The sequence below is a fragment of the Accipiter gentilis genome, chromosome 12 (genome assembly GCF_929443795.1).
Source record: "Accipiter gentilis chromosome 12, bAccGen1.1, whole genome shotgun sequence".
In the NCBI taxonomy this organism is placed as follows: Eukaryota; Metazoa; Chordata; class Aves; order Accipitriformes; family Accipitridae; genus Astur; species Astur gentilis.
In genome coordinates this window covers 12,205,960-12,225,961 of record NC_064891.1, presented here as the reverse complement: position 1 = coordinate 12,225,961, position 20,002 = coordinate 12,205,960, and the positions used below count along the sequence as shown (strand labels likewise).

The 20,002-nt window shown below is 43.1% G+C and overlaps 3 protein-coding genes and 1 long non-coding RNA gene across 5 annotated transcripts in view; 2 read left to right on the top strand and 2 right to left on the bottom strand.

Moving 5' to 3' along the window:
• LOC126044705 (uncharacterized) overlaps positions 1 to 5,414 on the bottom strand; it is a 51,544-nt gene extending 46,130 nt beyond the window's left edge. Inside the window, exons 1-2 of the long non-coding RNA XR_007507761.1 lie at positions 5,150 to 5,414; positions 3,792 to 3,858 (exon numbers count right to left, since the gene is read on the bottom strand). This is a non-coding gene — a long non-coding RNA (uncharacterized LOC126044705). The remainder of the gene's footprint in view (positions 1 to 3,791; positions 3,859 to 5,149) is intronic.
• MAD2L1 (mitotic arrest deficient 2 like 1) lies at positions 4,728 to 7,576 on the top strand. The gene is made up of 5 exons (XM_049814787.1): positions 4,728 to 4,852; positions 5,031 to 5,177; positions 5,327 to 5,447; positions 6,067 to 6,170; positions 6,434 to 7,576. The coding sequence occupies exons 1-5, from the start codon at positions 4,777 to 4,779 to the stop codon at positions 6,604 to 6,606; spliced, it is 621 nt and encodes a 206-aa protein (XP_049670744.1). The 5' UTR covers positions 4,728 to 4,776; the 3' UTR covers positions 6,607 to 7,576.
• RPL7L1 (ribosomal protein L7 like 1) lies at positions 7,570 to 12,265 on the bottom strand. Its single transcript, XM_049814783.1, has 7 exons — positions 12,172 to 12,265; positions 11,932 to 12,040; positions 9,899 to 10,062; positions 9,579 to 9,716; positions 9,204 to 9,313; positions 8,752 to 8,964; positions 7,570 to 8,484 (listed from the first exon to the last, which is right to left on the bottom strand). The coding sequence occupies exons 1-6, from the start codon at positions 12,183 to 12,185 to the stop codon at positions 8,756 to 8,758; spliced, it is 744 nt and encodes a 247-aa protein (XP_049670740.1). The 5' UTR covers positions 12,186 to 12,265; the 3' UTR covers positions 7,570 to 8,484; positions 8,752 to 8,755.
• A 78-nt stretch (positions 12,266 to 12,343) lies between these two features.
• LOC126044702 (uncharacterized) lies at positions 12,344 to 18,014 on the top strand. 2 transcript variants are annotated; one of them, XM_049814785.1, is made up of 3 exons: positions 12,344 to 12,441; positions 15,770 to 15,917; positions 16,441 to 18,014. In XM_049814785.1, exons 2-3 carry the CDS (start codon positions 15,776 to 15,778, stop codon positions 17,037 to 17,039), a joined length of 741 nt encoding a protein of 246 aa, XP_049670742.1. In that variant the 5' UTR covers positions 12,344 to 12,441; positions 15,770 to 15,775; the 3' UTR covers positions 17,040 to 18,014. The 2 variants fall into 2 exon arrangements, with proteins under 2 accessions (XP_049670742.1, XP_049670743.1); XM_049814786.1 differs by having other exon boundaries at positions 12,369 to 12,441; positions 15,767 to 15,917.
• Positions 18,015 to 20,002: the final 1,988 nt, after the last annotated feature.

The window sequence follows — 20,002 nt, the reverse complement described above, 5'->3', positions numbered from 1 at the left end:
TCATTTTAAAATCAATTTAATGATTACTGAAAATTCAAGACAATCTTTCCCAGTTGCACCACTCTTTCACTGCTGTTTGTGAAACAATACAGTATTGCTATTTGTAATAATATTCCATGTTTTATGTTTTAAAAAATAGCATTAGCCAACTTGAAATGTTACAGTTATTTTGACAGCTGACACCAGGTACCTGTACTTACCCTGCAAACTTTAATGCTACAAAGACTGTTGAAAACAAACTTGACCAACAACAAAAACAAAAAAGAAAATAAAATGAGCTTGGTAATAAAATGCCTGTCAAAAGGTGCAGTATTTTACATTAATTCTAGAGTTAATTCCAGATAATAATAAATCACCAAGGGAATCCTGGATGAGACCTGTGAGGACACAATGGAAGGCAGTAAAGAAGCTCACACACAGCAAAGTGATTTAAAGATAGGAAAATGATTTAAAGATTTAGAAGATTTAAAATTAACTCTTATATAAAGCAACAGTGATGGTACTTGGCTGTGCAGTGATGGTACTTGGCTGTGCTGGTCACCTACCCTACACGTCAAGTAAAAGCTTTTCCAGGGAACCACCCAAATGTCACACCCTCCTATAGGACAGAAACTAAACAGCTGATAGAGAAAAAATAAGTTTCACCAAAAATCATGGCAGCTCAGTCAACTGATAATTGCCTTACCTAGCATGAGACCTAAAAATACCACAAGCTGGGCTAAGGAAGTGAGGGAGCAAAATGTCTAACCTGCAGAAAAAGAATGAGTTCAACACCTGCCATGAATTTTGAGTGCTGGCAACTACAGGGCTGGACAGCATTCTAAAACCCTAAAGAGAATCAAAGTGATGCACAGAAAATAGGAGGGAAGATGGCAAAAGGGCTAGCTATATCTATAGGCTCAGAGGACAGAAGAGTACAGAATCTCTTCCTAAAGTGTGGGGAGAAATGACTCAAAAGAGCTTGAGATCTACCAGAAAAGGCAAAGCACTAAGGCTCTGTTGGCCAGGGTAAGAATTCCTTTCTCTGCACAGGAAAAACTGGTATTACTGAGGCTTAATATGACAATTTGTTAATGTGATATGAGGGCTTTTGTACCAGACAGAACTTTCATTTTATAGACTATTTTGCTATGATGGAAGGAGAGACCTGTCCGCATCATCCTGAGGGAAAAAAAAAAAAACCAAACAAACAAACTGGGAATGATCTCTACAAGTGGATTATGTCTTCCAGACTGCTGGATGACTATGGGAATGTGACCTAGGTTGCCTTAAAAAAAGTGAAGGTGTACCAGTGATTTGGATTGTCCCAGGTTCATTGACAATTGCCATGGGGAAGCAATCATTAAATGTTGCAGAAAAGCCAAGCTAAATAGGGGACGTTTCCTTTCACAGAGAGAGAGAGAAAAATTCTGTCATAACATCAAGCCATAATTGAGAAACAGAGTAATGACTAAAGAATCGCAAGAGACCTAAATTAAATACAACTGGGACTTCACATTCCTTATGAAAATTAAGGTTTTAGCATGAGATAATTAAAGCAAGGATAGCCAGCTCCTAGTGTGCCAGAACGTATAACTCAGCCTGTCATCTTCGTTCCTGAGAGTCCCTCAGAGTTCGTCAGGAAGCAGGCTGTCAGCCACACAAATCATTCACTAACCCACAGCAGTCTCCCTGCTGTTCTCTCTTGCAAGAGCCCCGCAGCCTTCCTCCTGTCATGTAGCTGGACATGCCCTAAACACAAACTATAGGCATCATCATTGCATGGAGCATGCCTGTTCAGTAATATGACGAAAGGAGTTATGTACGTATGTCCCCATCACACTTGACCAGGCTACGGTCAAGTGGTGACTGAAGATTAGTTACGCAACTGGTAGGCACACATACGCTGGGTGCCTTTGTTGAGGGATATTGGACTGACCTGGCAGAGAAGCTGAGTGACACCAACCTAAATGAGACAAGTGTTGTGGAGCTTAGGACTTGTATCAGAGAAACGAAGATGAGATAACTGGAGAATGTAAAAAGAAAAGCAGCAAACACACACTGTCAATAACTAAACCTTCACGCAAGTGAATTATTGCTGGGGGGGGAAGAGAGGAACATCTTGATGGCATGAGAAGAAAAAGAGAGGTGAAGATGAAGAACGTTCTAGTAGAAGAAAAACAAAGGTTAAGAAAGACACTACTTCATGGACATAAAAGACTGACCTTTTCAAAACTAATTAATTGGCCACAGAAAAATAATGTGTTAAAGACAAAGGGAAGTATTAGGGGCTCAGGAGAAAGAAGTATTGAAAATACACAGCTCTTCCAGATTACATTGCAGCATATATAAGAAATGTGAAAAAAAGTAGTAACACATTGTAAAAGGGAAATGTATTTCCATAAAGAGAGAGAAGAATTAGAATTCCAAAATGCAAAGATGGTGTTTGTTTGGGGTTGGTTTTTTTTTTTTTTTGGGGGGGGGGGGGGGGGGGGCAGCACACCAGGGCAGAAACCAGTGTTAACTGTGACACAGAAATGTGGATAGAGAAGTGATCCAAAACTCTGTGAAACACCATGTGCCAGGCTCACTGAAGGAAGCTTAGAGTTTTAACAGAGGTACTGGGGATGACCCACCACTTCTCAATATCTCCCAGATGAATCTTGGGAGAAAAAAAGATGGTGCAATTAAGTCTGTTGTTGATAAGCATATCTGCCAGGTCATATCAACAGATCTTCAAGCGATCTACCCTGAAATACAGTGAAGTGAATTTGGTAAACCAAGAAGCATTTGAATTTTTTTCTTTCATTTGGTTTTAACAGTAACAAAACAGCTGGAGGAGACATGTGTATATATTAATCGTAAGTTCTGCTATTCTTGCCTGGCCTCATGCAACAGGGCTTTCAAGCTCTTGTATTTATCACAAAAACGAGCAGCTCTCCAAAAACCTCAGAGGAAGCAAAACAGATGAAAAGCCAAGTGTGAAAAAAAAGTGGGTTGAGACCATTTTGGGATAGATGAATAAGAGCATAATAGTACATAAGGTTTGAAGTAAACCACCTGATACTCACAGCTATCTAACTTCTAAAAGCTGGGCTTCCGATCAAAACGCTTCCATTACCATAGGCTTTGAAATACACCACTCTTACTCAGAAAATATTTTATTCAGAAGACTAATGTATAACACAATCACTTGTGATCAAGACCCAGAATATAGTTCTCTAGGTGAATAGCTGAATTATTCAGAGCCTTTCAGAACTTCAGCACATGATTTCAGGACTATGCTATTTGTTTTAATCACAGCAGTGTGATTAAAACAGTACTTCCTCTTAGAGCAAAAATTAGAGCCAACAGGTTGAGAAAAAGTATTTTATGATGACAAAATAAGCAATTGTGCTATCAAGTCACTCTTAGCAGCTGGCCTACTGCACTGTGTAATGACCATATGGTTTTTATCCTAGTTTTAAAATACTTCTGTTTTGAACATCACTTCATTTTAAGGCTGTTCTGATCAGTTTCTTTCAGGGTCAATATGAGCATTTAAATACAGGTATGTCTTAGATGATAAATGTCTATTCATTCCAGACACTTCAGAAAAATCACATCCTGGAAAGGATTTCATTTGCAGCTCTTGCATGCCCAACAAATCCATTCACTTTCCAGTTTGCACTTACTTGCCTGTCGATTTTATCAGCTGACTAGCTGGCCACCTAGTTACTACCCCAGTGGACTATGGCTTCCCCTATTCATGATACTATTTAAATATTTCAACACTTCACATTTACTTGCTGTTTCACTCTCATCTCTCTTACCTGTTAACATCTGCCAGTTTCCTCCTTTTGATAGTCACTGCTAGTTGCAGCATTTTCCTTGGTGTCCCTGTAATAACAAGATTGAAGTGCTTTGACCAACTGGCAATTGCCCTTCACTGCGGCAGCCTGACAGAGCAGTGAGCTTGTGGGTTCCCTGCCTTTCTAAATGCCTCTTAGCCCCTTTCTTTTTGTGTTACCTGCTACCCTACGGATTTAAGGAAAAAGTGTCTGTTTCATCCCACTTTCCCACGGTCTCCCTTGCCTCCCTGTTGACTGTGCTTGCAGAATACACCGGTTTTATTTTAGATAGCTAGTAATTTACATAGAGAACACTTCCAAAAATCACCCGTAAACGAGGTACTTGCTTCATTTCATTCGTACCTGGCAAGTTTCATTTTTAAGTTCAAAAGCGCCTTCGTACGGACGAATGCATCTAAACAAACCCTGAAACCGAGCTTCCAACAGCACTTCCACGGCGAGGCCTCACTCCGCCTCCAGCCCCTGCTTCCCTCAGCCCCGCCACAGGCGACGGCTCGGCCCGCCTCAACGGCACCTCGAGCTGGTGGAAAGTTTAACGCGGGAAAACCTTTCCTTTCTATCAGGCAGCTTGCCGAGCCAGCCCTCTCCGTCGATGCACACAGCACGGCAGCCCCGCTTCACCACCAGAAGACACGCTGGGGCCAGCGGTGTGGCGCGAGGTGAGGTACGGCCCCGCGCCCTCCCCTCAGCCGCCTGGGCGGCACCGCCCCGCCTCGCGCCCCTCCGGCTAACGGCCACCCGTCCGCGCACGCGCGCCTAAAGGGGAAGGCTTCCCCCAACGGTCCGCGCACGCGGGGAAAGGAGGAGGAGGGGGCGGGGGAGGCCTCCGCTAGCGCGCGTGCGCGGCGACGGGCTGACGAGGCGGGAAAGGGGCGTTGTGGCGGGGGCGGGGCTCGGTTTGAACCGGGCGGCGGGGAAAAGCGGCGGTGGCCGCCGCGCAGCCCCCATGGCCAAGCAGCTCGGCCGGGACCAGCAGGGTATCACCCTGCGGGGCAGCGCCGAGATCGTCGCCGAGTTTTTCTGTAAGGGGCTGCGCCGCTGCGGATGGGGGGGGCTCGGGGACCGTCCGGGGTTGGGGGGAGGACGGGGCGGCTGGTAGGCCTCTTGCGAGGCAACATGGCCGCCGGCGGTGAGGGGCGGCCCGGCCGCCTCACGCACAACATCTCCTGCCCACCCCCCTCTCCCTTCCGCGTGTTGCAGCTTATGGAATCAACAGCATCCTCTACCAGCGGGGCATCTATCCCCCCGAGACCTTCACCCGCGTCCAGAAGTACGGGCTCACCCTCCTCGTCACCACCGACCCCGAGCTGAAGAATTACCTCAACAATGTGGTGGAGCAGATGAAAGGTGGCGGGGAGCGCGGCGTGGGGGGGTGGGCTTCTTCAAACTGCCAAGCTAGCGCAGCTGGCGGGAGGCTGCTGTGCCCTCCTTGTTGTGTCTCTGGTGATGCTTCTTGTCTCTCTCGCACTGCGAGTAACCGCTGTGGCTTCTTTCAGAGTGGCTGTACAAGTGCATTGTGCAGCGCCTGGTGGTGGTCATCTCGAGTATCGAAAACAACGAGGTTCTGGAGCGGTGGCAGTTTGACATAGAGTGTGACAAAACTGCAAAGGATGAGAGGTAACAGTGTTCCTCTAGGCCTGCTCTTCCCTCTACCTAGTAGCTGTGCAGGCACAAGATAAATTCCATGTGCGTCAGCACTGTTCTGGTTCCTCAGAGCAGCCGATACGGCCTTTTGTCAGTATCAACATGGAAGGTGTTCCTTCAAACCTACTATCTTTCTTACTGCTATTCCTTCTGTTTGTCTGTAAACCAGTCATTATATGATTGAAGTATACATAATTCTCAGGTGTTGACTTTTAAATTTGTTTTTAAAGCACCAGATCAAAACTTGATTTTTAATCTTCAACAAAGTACATAAAATCCTGTATTGGGTACATGCCCTGAAGAACTACAGCTTTCCTGTTGTTATGCCAAAACGTTCTCATCCATTCCAGACTGAGAATAAATGTAACATTCCTTACAAGTACTGTGAAGCTTCACAAACAACAATAAAGGGTAACTGCCTATCACTTAATATTTCTAAGCCTGTCTATCTAGGGCTTAAGAGAGTGTCACTACTATAAAAAAATTCTGTAGCAAACAGACCAACAGAGCTTAACAGAGAAAACTGTATTTAAAGAAAACTGTCATTATAGTAGAAGCTTGCTTTCTTAACAGAGTTTTCCTATTTTTCCAGTGCACCACGAGAGAAATCTCAGAAAGCTATTCAGGATGAAATTAGATCTGTTATCAGACAAATAACCGCCACAGTAACTTTTCTGCCACTGCTGGAAACTGCCTGTGAGTATTCCTAACTTGACTAAAGAAAGCAAATGCTTCTTTTGGAAAATCTCAACAACTTTTCCACTTTTAGAAAATACTTTCTGCTATTTTCTGAGGTTTTTAAATTATTATGTGTCATATATCATTACATTGCTGAGAGCATTTTGTTAGACTGAGATCAGGACAGAACTCAGGGTGGCTTCTAGAAGATGCACTTTAACTTCAAATATGCCATCTTCTTATGTATGCATTACTGTTAACTTGTTTCCACTTGCTTACAGGTGCCTTTGACTTGCTGATATACACAGATAAAGATTTGGCAGTGCCAGAAAAGTGGGAAGAGTCAGGACCACAATTCATAGCCAATTCAGAAGAGGTTCGTCTTCGTTCCTTCACTACTACAATCCACAAAGTAAATAGTATGGTAGCTTACAAAAAGGATTCCTTCCCCTAAGACATAGCAGGGTTGTTGTATATATCCTGTCACCTTGTATAGTTTCTGTTCCTAGTGCAGCTGAGTCATGAACGCATCATTACTATTGCTCTTGCTGAAGTATGATACAGAAAAAAGGCAACATGGTTGCCTAAGATAATGTGGTGTAACACTAGACTAAGCTGGCATTGTTTTTAAACAGGTCTAAATAAGATGTTCATAACAATAGTTCAATTCTTACTTATCTGTATGAGCTAAACTAATGGTGTGTTAAACTACCACATTCACTAGAAAAACTGTCTAAACCTAGGATCAATTGCTAGAATTGTGTTCAGATCCTTTAATTTCCTATTTTATTATTATAAACTGCATTCTATTAGCAGGCTTAAGTTCTCTCTGGCACTAAAAAAATATCACACTCCTGACATGCCAGTTCTTCGTGTTAAAAGCTTGGGCTGTCTTATTACCAGAAACAATTCTAAAATGAATCAGCAGAACAATTCTGAGGTTACTTGTACCTCTTTACAATGAAAGCAGCTGTTTATAAGGAAAATCTTAACTATATGAAGCCTTGTACATTAATGACAGCTGGACTCTGCTTCTGGGGATGGTGGCGTCGTTCTACGTCAGTGTACGTCTCTAGTGTCTGTCAAGCATTTTCTACGTTTGTATTCTTGTTTTACAAATAAACCTTGAACTTGTAGAGTGTTCTCTAATTCCAAGTCTGTAGTACTTCATATTTTAGATGTTTTTATGGATGCTACATCTTAATTTATAACTGTCACAGAATTAGTACCCTAAAGGCATCCTACTTACTGTTACTTCAAGTGTTTTCTCTGAGTCTCAAAACAAGTGTTGTACAGTCAATATGAAATCCAGTCATGGATTAGTAGTTTTCCTGCACTTAACTCTTCAAGTAACAGTATCAATAGGTCACAGTGACCTAATGATTAAGCACAGCACCTTCCATATTTGTTAAATAGCATCGGACGCTTCCTGCATTCTTCACACATTTTGTACCAGAAGAAATTTAGGATTTAAAACTGTAAGTGTTAATAAAACTTTCAGATACTTCTGTGGTTTTGTTCATTTCCTTCACCAAATACACTTCAGCCAGAGTATTTAACTTTTCTCGCTCTTCTAGAGTTACACTGTTTTACACTGTTGTAACAGTGTAATTTCAAAAGTTTATTTAAAAAACATTGATTACAAGTACTCCACCGCTATATTACAAAGTTTCTGGGCTTTCCTACCAGGATATAGTTCTCTCCAGCAGTCCCAATCTAGCAGAATTGAAAAGGCAGCCTTCTGTAAATCAGCAGCACAAAATCACAGCTTTTTAAAACACATATAATCCAGGTACTTCCAAAAAATATTACATTATTCACTGCTAGGGCTTGCACTGCAGTAACAGAGGAATACCTAGTGTTTTCTTCTGCCTGTCTGCAATTTTCTTAAACAGGTGACTGCGCTACCCCTTTACACCTAGGAGGTGCACCTTCAAGCACTGCCCCTGAGGAGGACTGGATCAAAGCAGTGAGCGCAAGTCAACTATAACAGAAATTTAAATAAGGAACTGACAACCACTGCTTCATACCAAAGGTGAGATCAGGAGATGACTTGTACAGAGCCAGCAGTAGTGAGTATAAAAACCACCCTTATTTTACAGAGGTACTGCTCCAGGAAGTTCAAGTCACTTCTTTCTTGTACCAAATACAATTTATCATCTTCTTTAAGAAGGACCAGCTCCAAGTCCATCTCCAAGTCTGTATATTTTTTCTTTTTTTATAGAGGCACCAACAGTCAAGAGATTGAATATATCATTGCATAGAGATAATGTCCATGAAAACTATATGCAAAAAGGAACAGGTTATAAATCCTGAAGTTTTCACAAAGACCCTGCAGAACAAGAAAGAAAGAAAAAAAAGACACATTAATGCAATCTCCCAGAAGTCAAGCCTTTGTAGAGGTGTCCAATAAGATTTGCTGATACCTAATGGAACCCACACTCTTTCATTAGTTTCCCCTACCTTGGGGGTCACTTCTGTAGAGTGAAGAATCAAAAACATAAGTGCCCCCTCCCCCCATCTCTGATGGCAGTATAGTTTTTCTTAGGAAACCAGATAAAGGGCAAGATTTAAAAGTTACACAACAGACATTCCTCACCTGACTAGTTCAGCTGACGTATAAGCTGGTTGATTGCTTCACCTCTGCAGCCAGGCTTACCCATTTCCTTCAGGAAACCCACTTTGTTACGTGAAGCATGGCGAGCCACTGACAGATGGAATGGCCACAGAAAGTTTGTGACTTGTTTGAAATACTTCCCGGCTGAGTAGATTTCATGAATAAGGTCTTCCAGGCAAATAATACCATAGTTCCCTGCAGAGAAGTTTTTTTTTTTTTTTCAAAACCCAACAAAACAAAAAGCACGCCCCCTACAACATATGCACAAGATGCCCAACGGTATTATCTTTCCTCACACTACTCCAGAATGGCCAGTTCTCCATCTGCAAGTTTTGCAAGTTTTTTCTCCCTTCCCTCCCTCTGAGGTCAGATTGCAAACTCTTCACATCAGCCTCTTTCCTTGATTCACTTAATTTTCTCATCCTCTTCCTCACCTAAATGCTCCTCTATCAGCATATTGTCTGTCAGAGGCATTCTCTTTTTCTTTATCTTGGCTTGACCCCGTTTCAGGATGAGCTCTCGTACAGATTTCAGGTTAGGGTGTCTGCAGAAACAAAAATCAGATTCTGTAGCAGAGAGACATGATACAGTCGAAAGCCTCATCCTAATCCTTTGTATAGAGGTAAGAAAGTAACCAAGTTATTTTTAGAACAATGAGAAAAGGGACACTAACAAGTTTTAGATACAAGTTGACAAAGTTTTGACCATTACTGGAAAAGCCAGCTATGGATTTGTGCTACCAGAGGGAGAATCAAAAAGCTACGATATTTACATACAAACTGCTATCAAGTCATGGGGCTGGTACTTACCCCCACGCCACATAAGGTTCCACAATCCGCAGCATCTTCAGCGATAAAGGAGTCAGTTTAACAAATGTTCCAGTGAAATTTTTTCTCAGCCGCAGCAACTCGATCACTCTTCTTACCCTCCTACTCACTCCCTTAATACTGAGTCAGAAAAACATTTAGTTTAGTATTAGTAACCACGTTTCTCTAATACAGCAACAAAAGGTCTCAGATTGCCTGCAAGGATTCATGTCTGCGTTGATCACCCTTCCTTTGCTTAGAAATTATATGACAGCTACAGATAGTAACAATAATAAAAGTAAGGAGTAACAAAACTTTCTTACTCTACAATCCGCACAACAAAGGCTAGTTTGTGCTCCTGGGGTACAGGCGTCTGTCCAGGTCTCTGCTCCATGCGCCTCAGCCGGATGTCATCTCGGTGTTTGCGCCATGAATCTCGAACAAAAGCCTCAAGGCGTTTAAACTGGATTTGTTTCCCCTTCTGGTGCTAAAGACAAAATGATAAGAAATTATCACCCTTCCCAAGAGTCTCAGAGGTTTGCATCTCCAAGGCCAAATGAAATTCAGAACTTGATGAACCTATGCCCTTTCAGTTTTGGAGGCAGTAAGAAGAAAAATAAATTTGATAATCTAAGCCCAGGGGAGACACAACTGAGGACAACATATGAATTTACAAGCACCTAGCTATAATTTATGAACAGTGAACTAAGAGCTTTTCCTCAGGAAAAAAAAAATAAGTTAGGACAAACAAAGTGAGACCCAGGATACTTCTAGGCATAGAAGAAATCAAACGGAAGCATTTGCAGCTACAGACAGACAGATCTTCACAACTACGTACACAGCTCAGCCAATCACTGGGAAAGCCAGAAACAACATATGTATCTGGGTAAACCAGATGCTACAGCAATACCCTAGTGTGACTCAAAATTAACATCCAACAGAAAATAACTGGGTTTAAAGTCCTTTTCTACAAAGGCACACATATGAAAAAAATCCAAGCATTCAAATAATTATTAAGTATTACTAATTTAAACACAGAACATCTAGCTCACTTAAAAAAAAAAAGTCTTTTCAGAATTATGGGAAAATTTAAAGCTTTTTTAAATTAAAAAGATGTTTAAATGCCTATCCTTAGCTCAGGAACACGTACATCCACCATAGCTCTTTCTCATATGAATGGGAGCTGAATGTGCATGGCAGCTACCCAGTAATATTTCGGATACACTACTGACTAAATTATTAGGCCATTTTAAAGTTGAAGTATTTAATGTTATGTGTCTTCTGTCACATTTCACCTTGTAAATCACCCATAAAATTGGTTTGAATTTTCAAAGCAGGTAGACCCGATCAAAATCTCATCACTAGGTTCATTTTTCTAATGAGACTCTTAAAAGGTAGCAATTTAACATTATTGCTTATACTTCCCCTTCCACCTCATAAATACAGCAAGCCATTGATATAGTTAAAAACATAAACACAGTACCTAACCAAAACGGCAGGAGTTTTGCACAGAATTCCACCAACTCCACAAAACCAGATTCACTGGGAAAGCTTTAAGCCACTTCCAAGACAAGAACCTGCTATATTAGCTGAGATACAGCAGAACAGGTCTCAAATTCTGAAATGGGAAGGTTTGTTGTGCTCTGCCAGTCTGGAAACCACACACCAAGCACAGAGAGCAACAGGTGCCACCTGACACACAGAAAAAAGCTTCGCTATGACCTGCCTACGCTCCAATAGATTTATCTACCTAGTTAACTCTAAACGCACCCTCAGAAAGGCACACCGTCTCCATGAAGGTTTACAATGCAAAGGTGAACTGCTTTCAGACAGCGTAATCCCACGGTAGCACCAACAACTCGGCAGCATTACGTTTTGCCACATCTGGCCATGCACACACGCGCCCTGGTAATCACTGATCTAAGAGGAACAACTCAAGTCTTCAATAAATTCGTGTTTTGGTATAACACGCCAAAAAGTTCTGTCCTCTTTACAGGGCTCAGAGACACACGGGGAAGACGCTCAACAACTGAAGAGAGGAACTCAAACCTCCCCTCAGAGATAACCCAGAGGATCGTCACGGTGTCAATACACAGTCTCAGCAACGAGCTGGCTCCCTCCTTTGCCCCCTCCCCGCAGGGCTCCGGCATCCCCCCTCGCGGAGGAAGCTGACCACTCAGATCATTCGTACGACTGCACGGAGCTACGATTCCCTCCTTGAAAAACACAAGCACGGACAGCCGCAACAGCACTGCAGATCCACCCCGGGCTTCACCCCCTTACAGCCAGGCTCTCCCAGTCGGCCAGACAACGCCAAGTCCGCCGCCCCGGGGATCCCCGCGCGGCCGGCCCCTACCTTCCGCTTGTTGAGGAGCGCCTGCTTGGCCTGGGTGGCCTTGATGGCCTGGTAGGCCTTCCTCTTCTTCAGCAAGTTTTCCGGCACCAGCGGGATCCGCCGCTTCGGCCTGCGGGACGGGAGAAGCCGGTCACATCCAGCAGCACCGAACCCCTCCCCCCCCCGCCGCCCCCAGCCCCGCGACCGCGCAGCTCCCGCGGATGGCGGCGGATACCCAACCCGCCGCTCCCCCGCACTCACTCCTCTTCCGCCATTTCGCCGGCAGCCGAGGGGCGGAGGGGGGAAAGTGCCGCTGCCGCGCATGCGCGGGGCGGTGTCAAGGCCGCCCAGCCCGGGGCCGGGCTCTCCGCAGCTCCTCCTCGTCTCTTCCCCGATGGGACTCGCTACCGCTCGGCTGCGGGACCCGCGGAGAACAGGGGTCCCTAGAGCACCCCCGGGATTTCCCGGAGGGACTCCTCGCCTCAGTCGGATCGCTGCGGGAGCAGACAAGGACCATCTAAAGGAGTGAAGGTATTCTTTACGTTTTTCTGGGTTTCTCTGCTGGAACCCGGGACCGGTCGTTACGGGGTTCTCATAAGCGGTAGGAGACGTCGTACGCGCAGCACCGCATACCAGGTTACTAGTGCCTGAGGGTATACATCTGGTATCATTCGGTATTGGTACAGAGCTCGTATAACTTGTGTAAGTTTTCGTACTTCTGGTTTTGTGCATGCTCGCTGTGGGTGCTGCGCTCTGGTATTTGGTACGGGCACGGGTTGAGCTACGTACTTCTGCAATAACGCACTCTGTGGCGGTATTGATGTAGTGGTATTGAACTTGGATATATTTGTAAGGAATTGTCTACTGAAAATTGATTTGGATTTGACGCTCGTGTATGAATAAGCTGAGTTAACTCTGGTGTGACTGGTGAGCGACTGGGATGCAGCACAGCTGCAAAGTGAGTGTGGGAAAGCCAGAGAACGGTGTATTTCACCATGGAAATGAATGTGAACCACTTTTTCTCATAAATTGCTTTATCTGTGATCAAAACCTATGGGTAGTATTTGGATGGGATATTCAGTGTGAGAATTGTGGAACGTGGTCAGGGTGGGAAAATAAAAGAAAGACAGGTTGAAGTTATTAATCTGTGGGAAATTAAACAAGGTACAGAATCAGTAAAGTAGAAGGGGGGACAACAAAGTGGCGGAATTCTAAAGAAAAGCCCCCTAGGATGTATCCTAGCACACTGGAGAGATATAGGGGGACCACCACGTGGGAATGTGATCAAGATTACATTAATTAAATACTGTTATCAGTGGTGGCCTTTATACAAGCTGGAGGAGGATGAAAAATGGCCCTTTAATGGATCTTTGAATTATAATACTATATTGCAGTTAAGGTTATTTTTGCAGAGAGAAGAAATATGGGATGAGTTTATATATGCCAATATGTTCCTTACCTTACGAAACCACCCGGACTGGCAGAGAGATTATGGGATCAATGTACCACCACAAAAACCCCTGGGGTTTTATCCTCAGAAAAAGAACATAGAGGTGAAAGAAAGAGGCGGGAGAAAATGAAGAGATGCTGCTTAGCATGTAGCATTGGACAAAGGTGTTTGAAGCTGACAAACCCCAGGAAGAAAGTAGAGGAGGTAGAAGAGCAGCCTGAGGACCTGGGATTACCCCCTCCATTACAAAATCTGCCTCCCATACCCCCATCCGAAACAGATAGTAACAGTGAGGAGGAAGGAGCAACAAGCAATTTTACTCCAATTACAGCACGAACCCAGAGTAAAACCCAGAGGGCTGTGTTACTCCTAGCCCCATTGAGAGAAGTAGTGGGGGCAGGAGGCCCGGCTAGGCTAAAAGTTCCTTTTTCCACCGCTGATCTGGATGCCTGGAAAGAGGTAGCTAAGGGGTATCAGGATGACCCCATTAAAGTGGCAAAGCAATTTGAATTAATAGTAAAAAATCAGGACCCCGACTGGTCAGATATAGATTTAATTTTAGGAGAAATGACAGAAATAAAACCAATTGGTATTAAAAACCGCTCAAACCCATGTACAGGCCCAGATCCCTGGAGGAACTTTACAGGAGAACGTAGATGACCACATCCCCGTGACTGACCCACACTGGGAACCCAGTGATGCATGAGATTACAGAATGCTAAAACAATATCAAGATTGGATTAAATTGGGATTAGAGAATGCAATTCCAAATGCTGTAAACTGGTCTGCATTATGTGCTGTCAAACAGGGGCCAAAAGAAACCCCTACTGAATTTCTAGATCAAATAAGAAATGCCGTGAGAAAATACACTACCCTAGATCCTTCTTCAGATGTGGGACAGCAACAGCTTGTCTCTCTGCTTCTGGGACAGTCATCTGCAGATACAAGGAAGAAGTTACAGCAATTAAAAGAGCCAGATATAAGGGACTTAGAGAAGTTGCTTGAAGAAGTGTGGAGAGTTTTTAGAAATTGAGAGGATACAGATAAATGAAAATTAACAAAAGTAATGGCAACAGTGACAGTGGCAGCTTTGGAACAGAAAGGAATGGTAAACGGAGGAGGATTTAGAGGATGTGGGAGAGGAAGGCCCTTTGGGAATAGAAGAGGGATAGAATGGGTATTGGGAAGAAATCAGCATGCGTATTATTGGAAGGACATTGGAAAAATGAATGCCTGAAACGTAAGGGAGTACAACAGGCTGTGATAGCAGCAGCAGAGGTCAACTGATAGGGACCTGGGGCATCTACCTTAGTGGATCCACTGGTTAAAATTAAGCTAGGGAAATCAGGGAAAAGTAGAATTTTTGGTGGCTACGGGAACCTCTTTCTCTGTTTTAAATCAAGAATTGATACCTGTGAGTAAGGACTTTGTAAATGTAAAAGGAGCTACTGGCCAACAGGAAAAAGTGTTCTTTTTAAAACCCCTCAAATTCAAGTTAGGGAAGCAAATTGGGATACATCGATTTTTGTATTTGCCAAATTCTCCCAAACCACTATTGGGTCAGGACTTATTAGAACAATTAGGAGCAGTGATAACTTTAAACATGGGACTATGGAATTAAAAATAAAGGAAAATCAATTAATTGAGATTTTAAGTTTAGCCCTAATGTACCCTGGGAAGTCTGCCGCAACAACCCCTAAAACTGAAGAAATTATTAATCGGGTATATCCAGGAGTATGGGTTGCAGGGACTCCCGGGAGGGTGAAAAATGCCATTCCTATAGTCATAGAGCTCAAGGAAGGAACCAGTCCGGTACGACCAAAGCAATACCCTTTGAAACTAGAAGACCAAAAAGGGATAGAAAGCCCAATTAGTAATTTTTTACAGCATGGACTGTTAGTGGAATGTGAATCAGAATATAACACCCCCATATTACCAGTAAAGAAACCAGATGGAACTTATCAGGTAGTACAGGATTTAAGAGGAGTGAATAAAATCATTAAAGAATTACACCCTGTGGTAGCCAACCCTTATACTTTACTCACTAAATTAAGAAGTAATCGGGTATGGTTTACAGTATTAGACTTAAAAGATGCATTCTTCTGTTTGCCTTTGGCCAAAGAAAGTAAAAATTTGTTTGCATTTGAATGGGAAAGTCCTACTACTGGTAGGAAAACCCAACTTACCTGGACAGTGTTACCCCAAGGTTTTAAGAACAGTCCAACAATTTTTGGAAACCACTTAGCACAGGAACTTGAAACATGGGGCCCTCCTTCCAGAGATGGAACCCTTTTGCAATATGTGGATGATTTACTAACAGCAACTGAAACAAAACCTGATTGTATACAATGGACTGTAAGCTTGTTGAATTTCGGGGGATTAAATGGATATCGAGTTTCTCAACAGAAGGGTCAGATGGTGCAGCAGCAGGTAACCTACCTCGGGTATGAGCTATCAGGAGGACAACAAGAATTAGGAACAGACCGAAAAGAAGCCATCTGCAGAACTCTTCTCCTTCAGACGATAAAAGAACTCAGGACATTCCTGGGAATGACAGGTTGGTGCTGATTATGGATTTATAATTATGAAGTAATAGCAAAACCTTTATATGAACTTTTAAAAAACAATCCTACTCAATTGACTTGGTCCAAAGAGGCTCAAAATGCATTCAAAATGCTTAAAAAGGAACTAATGAGAGCCCCAGCTTTGGACCTACCTGATGTTACTAAATCATTCTGGCTGTTTTCTCATGAGAAGCAAGGCATAGCTCTAGGAGTCTTAGCCCTACAGCTAGGACCTTACAAAAGAGCTGTGGCCTATTTTTCTAAACAGCTTGATGAAGTAACTAAAGGATGGCCAGCATACTTATGAGCCATGGCAGCTGTAGTACTAAACATCCAAGAGGCTCAGAAATTTACTTTGGGCCAAAAGATCACAGTACTGGTCTCGCATACAGTACCAGCAGTACTGGAACAGAAGGGAAATCATTTGGCTTTTCCCATCCCTATTTTTACAATACCAGGCCATTCTGGTTGAACTGGACAATGTTAATATTGAAGTGACTAATGTTATGAACCCAGCTTCTTTCCTCAGTCGGGTGACATCTGAACCATTGACACATAATTGCTTAGAAACCATAGAAACTGTGTACTCTAGCAGACCAGATTTGAAAGAAGAACCCCTGGAGGATGACAGGACTCCGGGTTCATGGATTGTTCACGGTAACAAACCTGGAAGCAGCTTCATCCGACAAGGTATCCGAAAGAACAGGTATGCAGTGACAACAGCAAGTAAGGTAATTGAGTCCCAATCATTACCTGCTGGAACGTCAGCTCAAAAGGCTGAAATTATTGCCCTGATTAGGGCCCTGGAATTGGCAAAAGGAAAGAAGATAAATATATGGACAGATTCCAAATATGCCTTTGGAATTGTCCACGCTCATGGAGCAATTTGGAAGGAACAAGGACTGCTAACTGCACAAGGAAAACAAATCAAACACGCTGAAGAAATACTTCAGCTACTAAAGGCAATTCAATTGCCAACCAAAGTTGCCTTTATGCACTGTCGAGGACACCTGAAAGGTAACGCTGACCAGGAAAAACGTAATAGATTGGCTGATTATGAGGCTAAACAGGCAGCAGAAAGAACGCAAAAAGATCTTAACATTAATTCCAGATAATAGAGGTAAGAATTGGGATAAACAGGAAAACATTGGATATTCTAGAACCGATAAAGATCTAATAAAAGAAATGGGAGGACAGATTCCCTCCAAAGGATGGGCCCTCCTGAGTGATGGCAGAATTATAGTTCCTGCTAAACAGGTATGGGGAATTGTCAAGGAGGAGCACAGTAGGACACATTGGGGGGCAGACTCCTTGTATAAATATTTAAATCAGAAATTAATAGGGAAAAATTTATATACTACAATCCGACAGGTGACTCAGCAATATGAGGTATGTTTGAGAAATAACCCCAACACAGGTAACAGGGTGCACTTAGGGAACATTGGGAAAAGAAACGTACCAGGGCACCACTGGCAAATTGATTTTTCTGAACTTCCAAGAAAAGGAGGATACAGATACTTACTGGTACTTACAGACACCTTTTCTGGATGGCCAGAGGCACTAACTTGTAGAACAAACAAACAAAGAGAAGTAACTAAGGTATTATTAAATGAGATAATGCCTCAATTTGGAGTACCTATGGTCATCTTGTCAGATAGGGGCACTCGTTCTTGTGCGCAAGTAGTGCAACAGGTCAGTAAAGTATTGGGAATTGACTGGCAGTTACATACACCCTGCAGTCCACAAGCCAGTGGGCAGGTGGAAAAAATGAATTGTATGACAAAACAACAAAAAGCCAAAATATGTCAAGAAGCAAACCTATATTGGTATCAGGCACTACTTATTGCACTGCTTAGGATACGTGTGAAACCTAGAGCCAGGGAAAATCTGAGCCCTTTTGAAATACTGTATGGGAGACCATACCAGGCTAAATATTAAGGGGAGGATTTGAGTCAATTGGGAAATTCTTACAGAATTATGTAGTCTCTTTGGGAAAACAATTAGAGAAAATTAACAAGAATGTTTTGGGAACCAGAGCTAAGGGGTTGGATCACCCGATTCACCCATTCAGCCCTGGAGATTGGGTTTGTATTAAGAATTTTTCAGGTGATCCACTAGAGGAGAAGTGGAATGGACCTTACCGGGTGTTGCTGACCACTTTCACTGCAATCAAGATAAAGGAACAACCAGCTTGGATTCACTATTCCAGAGTGAAGAAGGCCCTAGATAAGCAATGGACTTCTGAACCTCTGGGACCTTTGAAATTAAAACTACAAAGACATTAATATGGGAAAAGAAAATTAACTCATAAGCATTTTAATTGTAATATCTACCATAGGCATTGTTGCTGCTTGGAATGGGAATACTCACTATCAGTAATTCAGACACTAGTCAACGCTACTAGGGCAAAAGATTGTTGGATTTGCACAGCATTACCTAGAGGCTCCAAACTGCCACTATATGGGATAGCCAGTACGAATTGGACTCAAAATGTGTTTTGGAATTTTAATTATTCTTGTAAATATGGCCAAGAGAACGATACTTCCAAAGGACCACAATTTGACGTAGTTACTCTAACAAATAATACTTTGTTCTGTCAAAAGGACCCGCAAAACAGATCTGCAGACTTAGGATATAGAAATATAACAGGAATAGGATGTAGTTGGAATTATTCAGCAACTACCACATACGGTGGGACTGTTTGGAGCCAAGGCTCAAAAAGAAATTGTGGTTCTGGTCCTGGTTTGGAAATATATCAACGTGGTCTGAAAATGACCAAGGGGTCTTGTAGATTGCCCCATGGATGGTGGTGGTTATGTGGAGATGGATATGCACGAAAGACACTACCTAAAGAATGGTATGGTGTGTGTACAGCAGGACATCTAACCACCCAGGATACTCTACAGAACCACTCCCAAATACCCCCAGGATTTTTGAGGACCTGTCGCATCCCAAAGTTGGAGCGACTCAGGTTCGTGAATTTCCTTTGTCAGAATTAAGGTGAAACGACACCAGGGGAGTTCAAACGACAACCAACATTTATTCAACCTAGCTAACTTTGTCCAAGTACACATGAATTTGTTAATATGAACCTTGCAACATGTCATTAAGCTGCTATTTGAGAAGAGGAGGGAAGTACAGGAAAATGAAATGGAAAAAGGAACATGAAATGTATCAGAAGGAGAGCCCTCCCATTGAGTCATGAGGTTCAGAGCAGACCCCCTTGCTTTCTGGAGTCCTTCTCAAAGAGGAGCTCAGGGGCGGCTAGGTCCACTTTTAGTCTCAGACTTGGTCAATGGTTTATGTTTCAAAGGATGAGGTGTAGGGACTGTGGAAAACAGAGAAGGAAAAGAGGGAGAGAGAGAGAGAAAGAAAGAAAGAGAGAAGAGAGGGGTTTCACCAGTCCTGGGTCCAGTGTTGCTCCAGCCAGCGTAGAGATCCAGTTCCAGAGGGCACGCACTGAGGATTCGTTCTCTCCTCTTTTATAGTGTGTTAGTTGATGATCTCAACATGCGCAGTTCCCACACCCGGGGTTCACTGGAATCGGTTAGTGAGCTTTGGGGGGGGTGTTCATTGTGGAGTTGCCTCTCTTTTCCTGCTGGCATGACCACTTAAGATAGAAGCACAGTCCCAGCTTCCATGGGGCCTTCTTCCTCCAGGAAGGCATAAATTGTGTTCCTTCTCCTGGTCACTTAAGATAAGGAATTGGGGCTTTGAAGAAGAGCGTTCCCACCCTCCTTGGGGCCCTCTCCTCTGTCCACATTGTCCTGTTCACAAAACTCCAGCATTTTTACAGAGGTTGTTTTGTCCACCAAAGCTCTTTTAGCGGATGTTTGAGACATTGAATTTGTCAGACCATCACAGGACCTTATTACTAAAAGTACAAAAACGAACCTCAAATCCCTTGATAGAACAACCCTCAGGATTTCATAGTCTTGTACAGTGGTTATTCCCCATGCTAGGGGTCAGGGAGTTGGAAAAAGCAATTGTAAACATCTCTGCTACCTTAGATGAGATATTTAACACCTCTACAACTGATACTACTAATATGCAAGTCGAAATTGCTTCCCTATCACAA

Coding starts and splice junctions, on each gene's coding strand:
- RPL7L1 (XM_049814783.1), bottom strand. Junction 10,063..11,931: donor CGCTCCTCAACAAGCGGAAG/GTAGGGGCCGGC, acceptor TTTTGTCTTTAG/CACCAGAAGGGGAAACAAAT. Junction 9,717..9,898: donor TTTGTTGTGCGGATTGTAGA/GTAAGAAAGTTT, acceptor TTTCTGACTCAG/TATTAAGGGAGTGAGTAGGA.
- MAD2L1 (XM_049814787.1), top strand. CDS start 4,777: ATGGCCAAGCAGCTCGGCCGGGACCAGCAGGGTATCACCCTGCGGGGC. Junction 4,853..5,030: donor GATCGTCGCCGAGTTTTTCT/GTAAGGGGCTGC, acceptor CGCGTGTTGCAG/CTTATGGAATCAACAGCATC. Junction 5,178..5,326: donor TGTGGTGGAGCAGATGAAAG/GTGGCGGGGAGC, acceptor GGCTTCTTTCAG/AGTGGCTGTACAAGTGCATT.
- LOC126044702 (XM_049814785.1), top strand. CDS start 15,776: ATGGTGCAGCAGCAGGTAACCTACCTCGGGTATGAGCTATCAGGAGGA. Junction 15,918..16,440: donor GACATTCCTGGGAATGACAG/GTTGGTGCTGAT, acceptor TTATGAACCCAG/CTTCTTTCCTCAGTCGGGTG.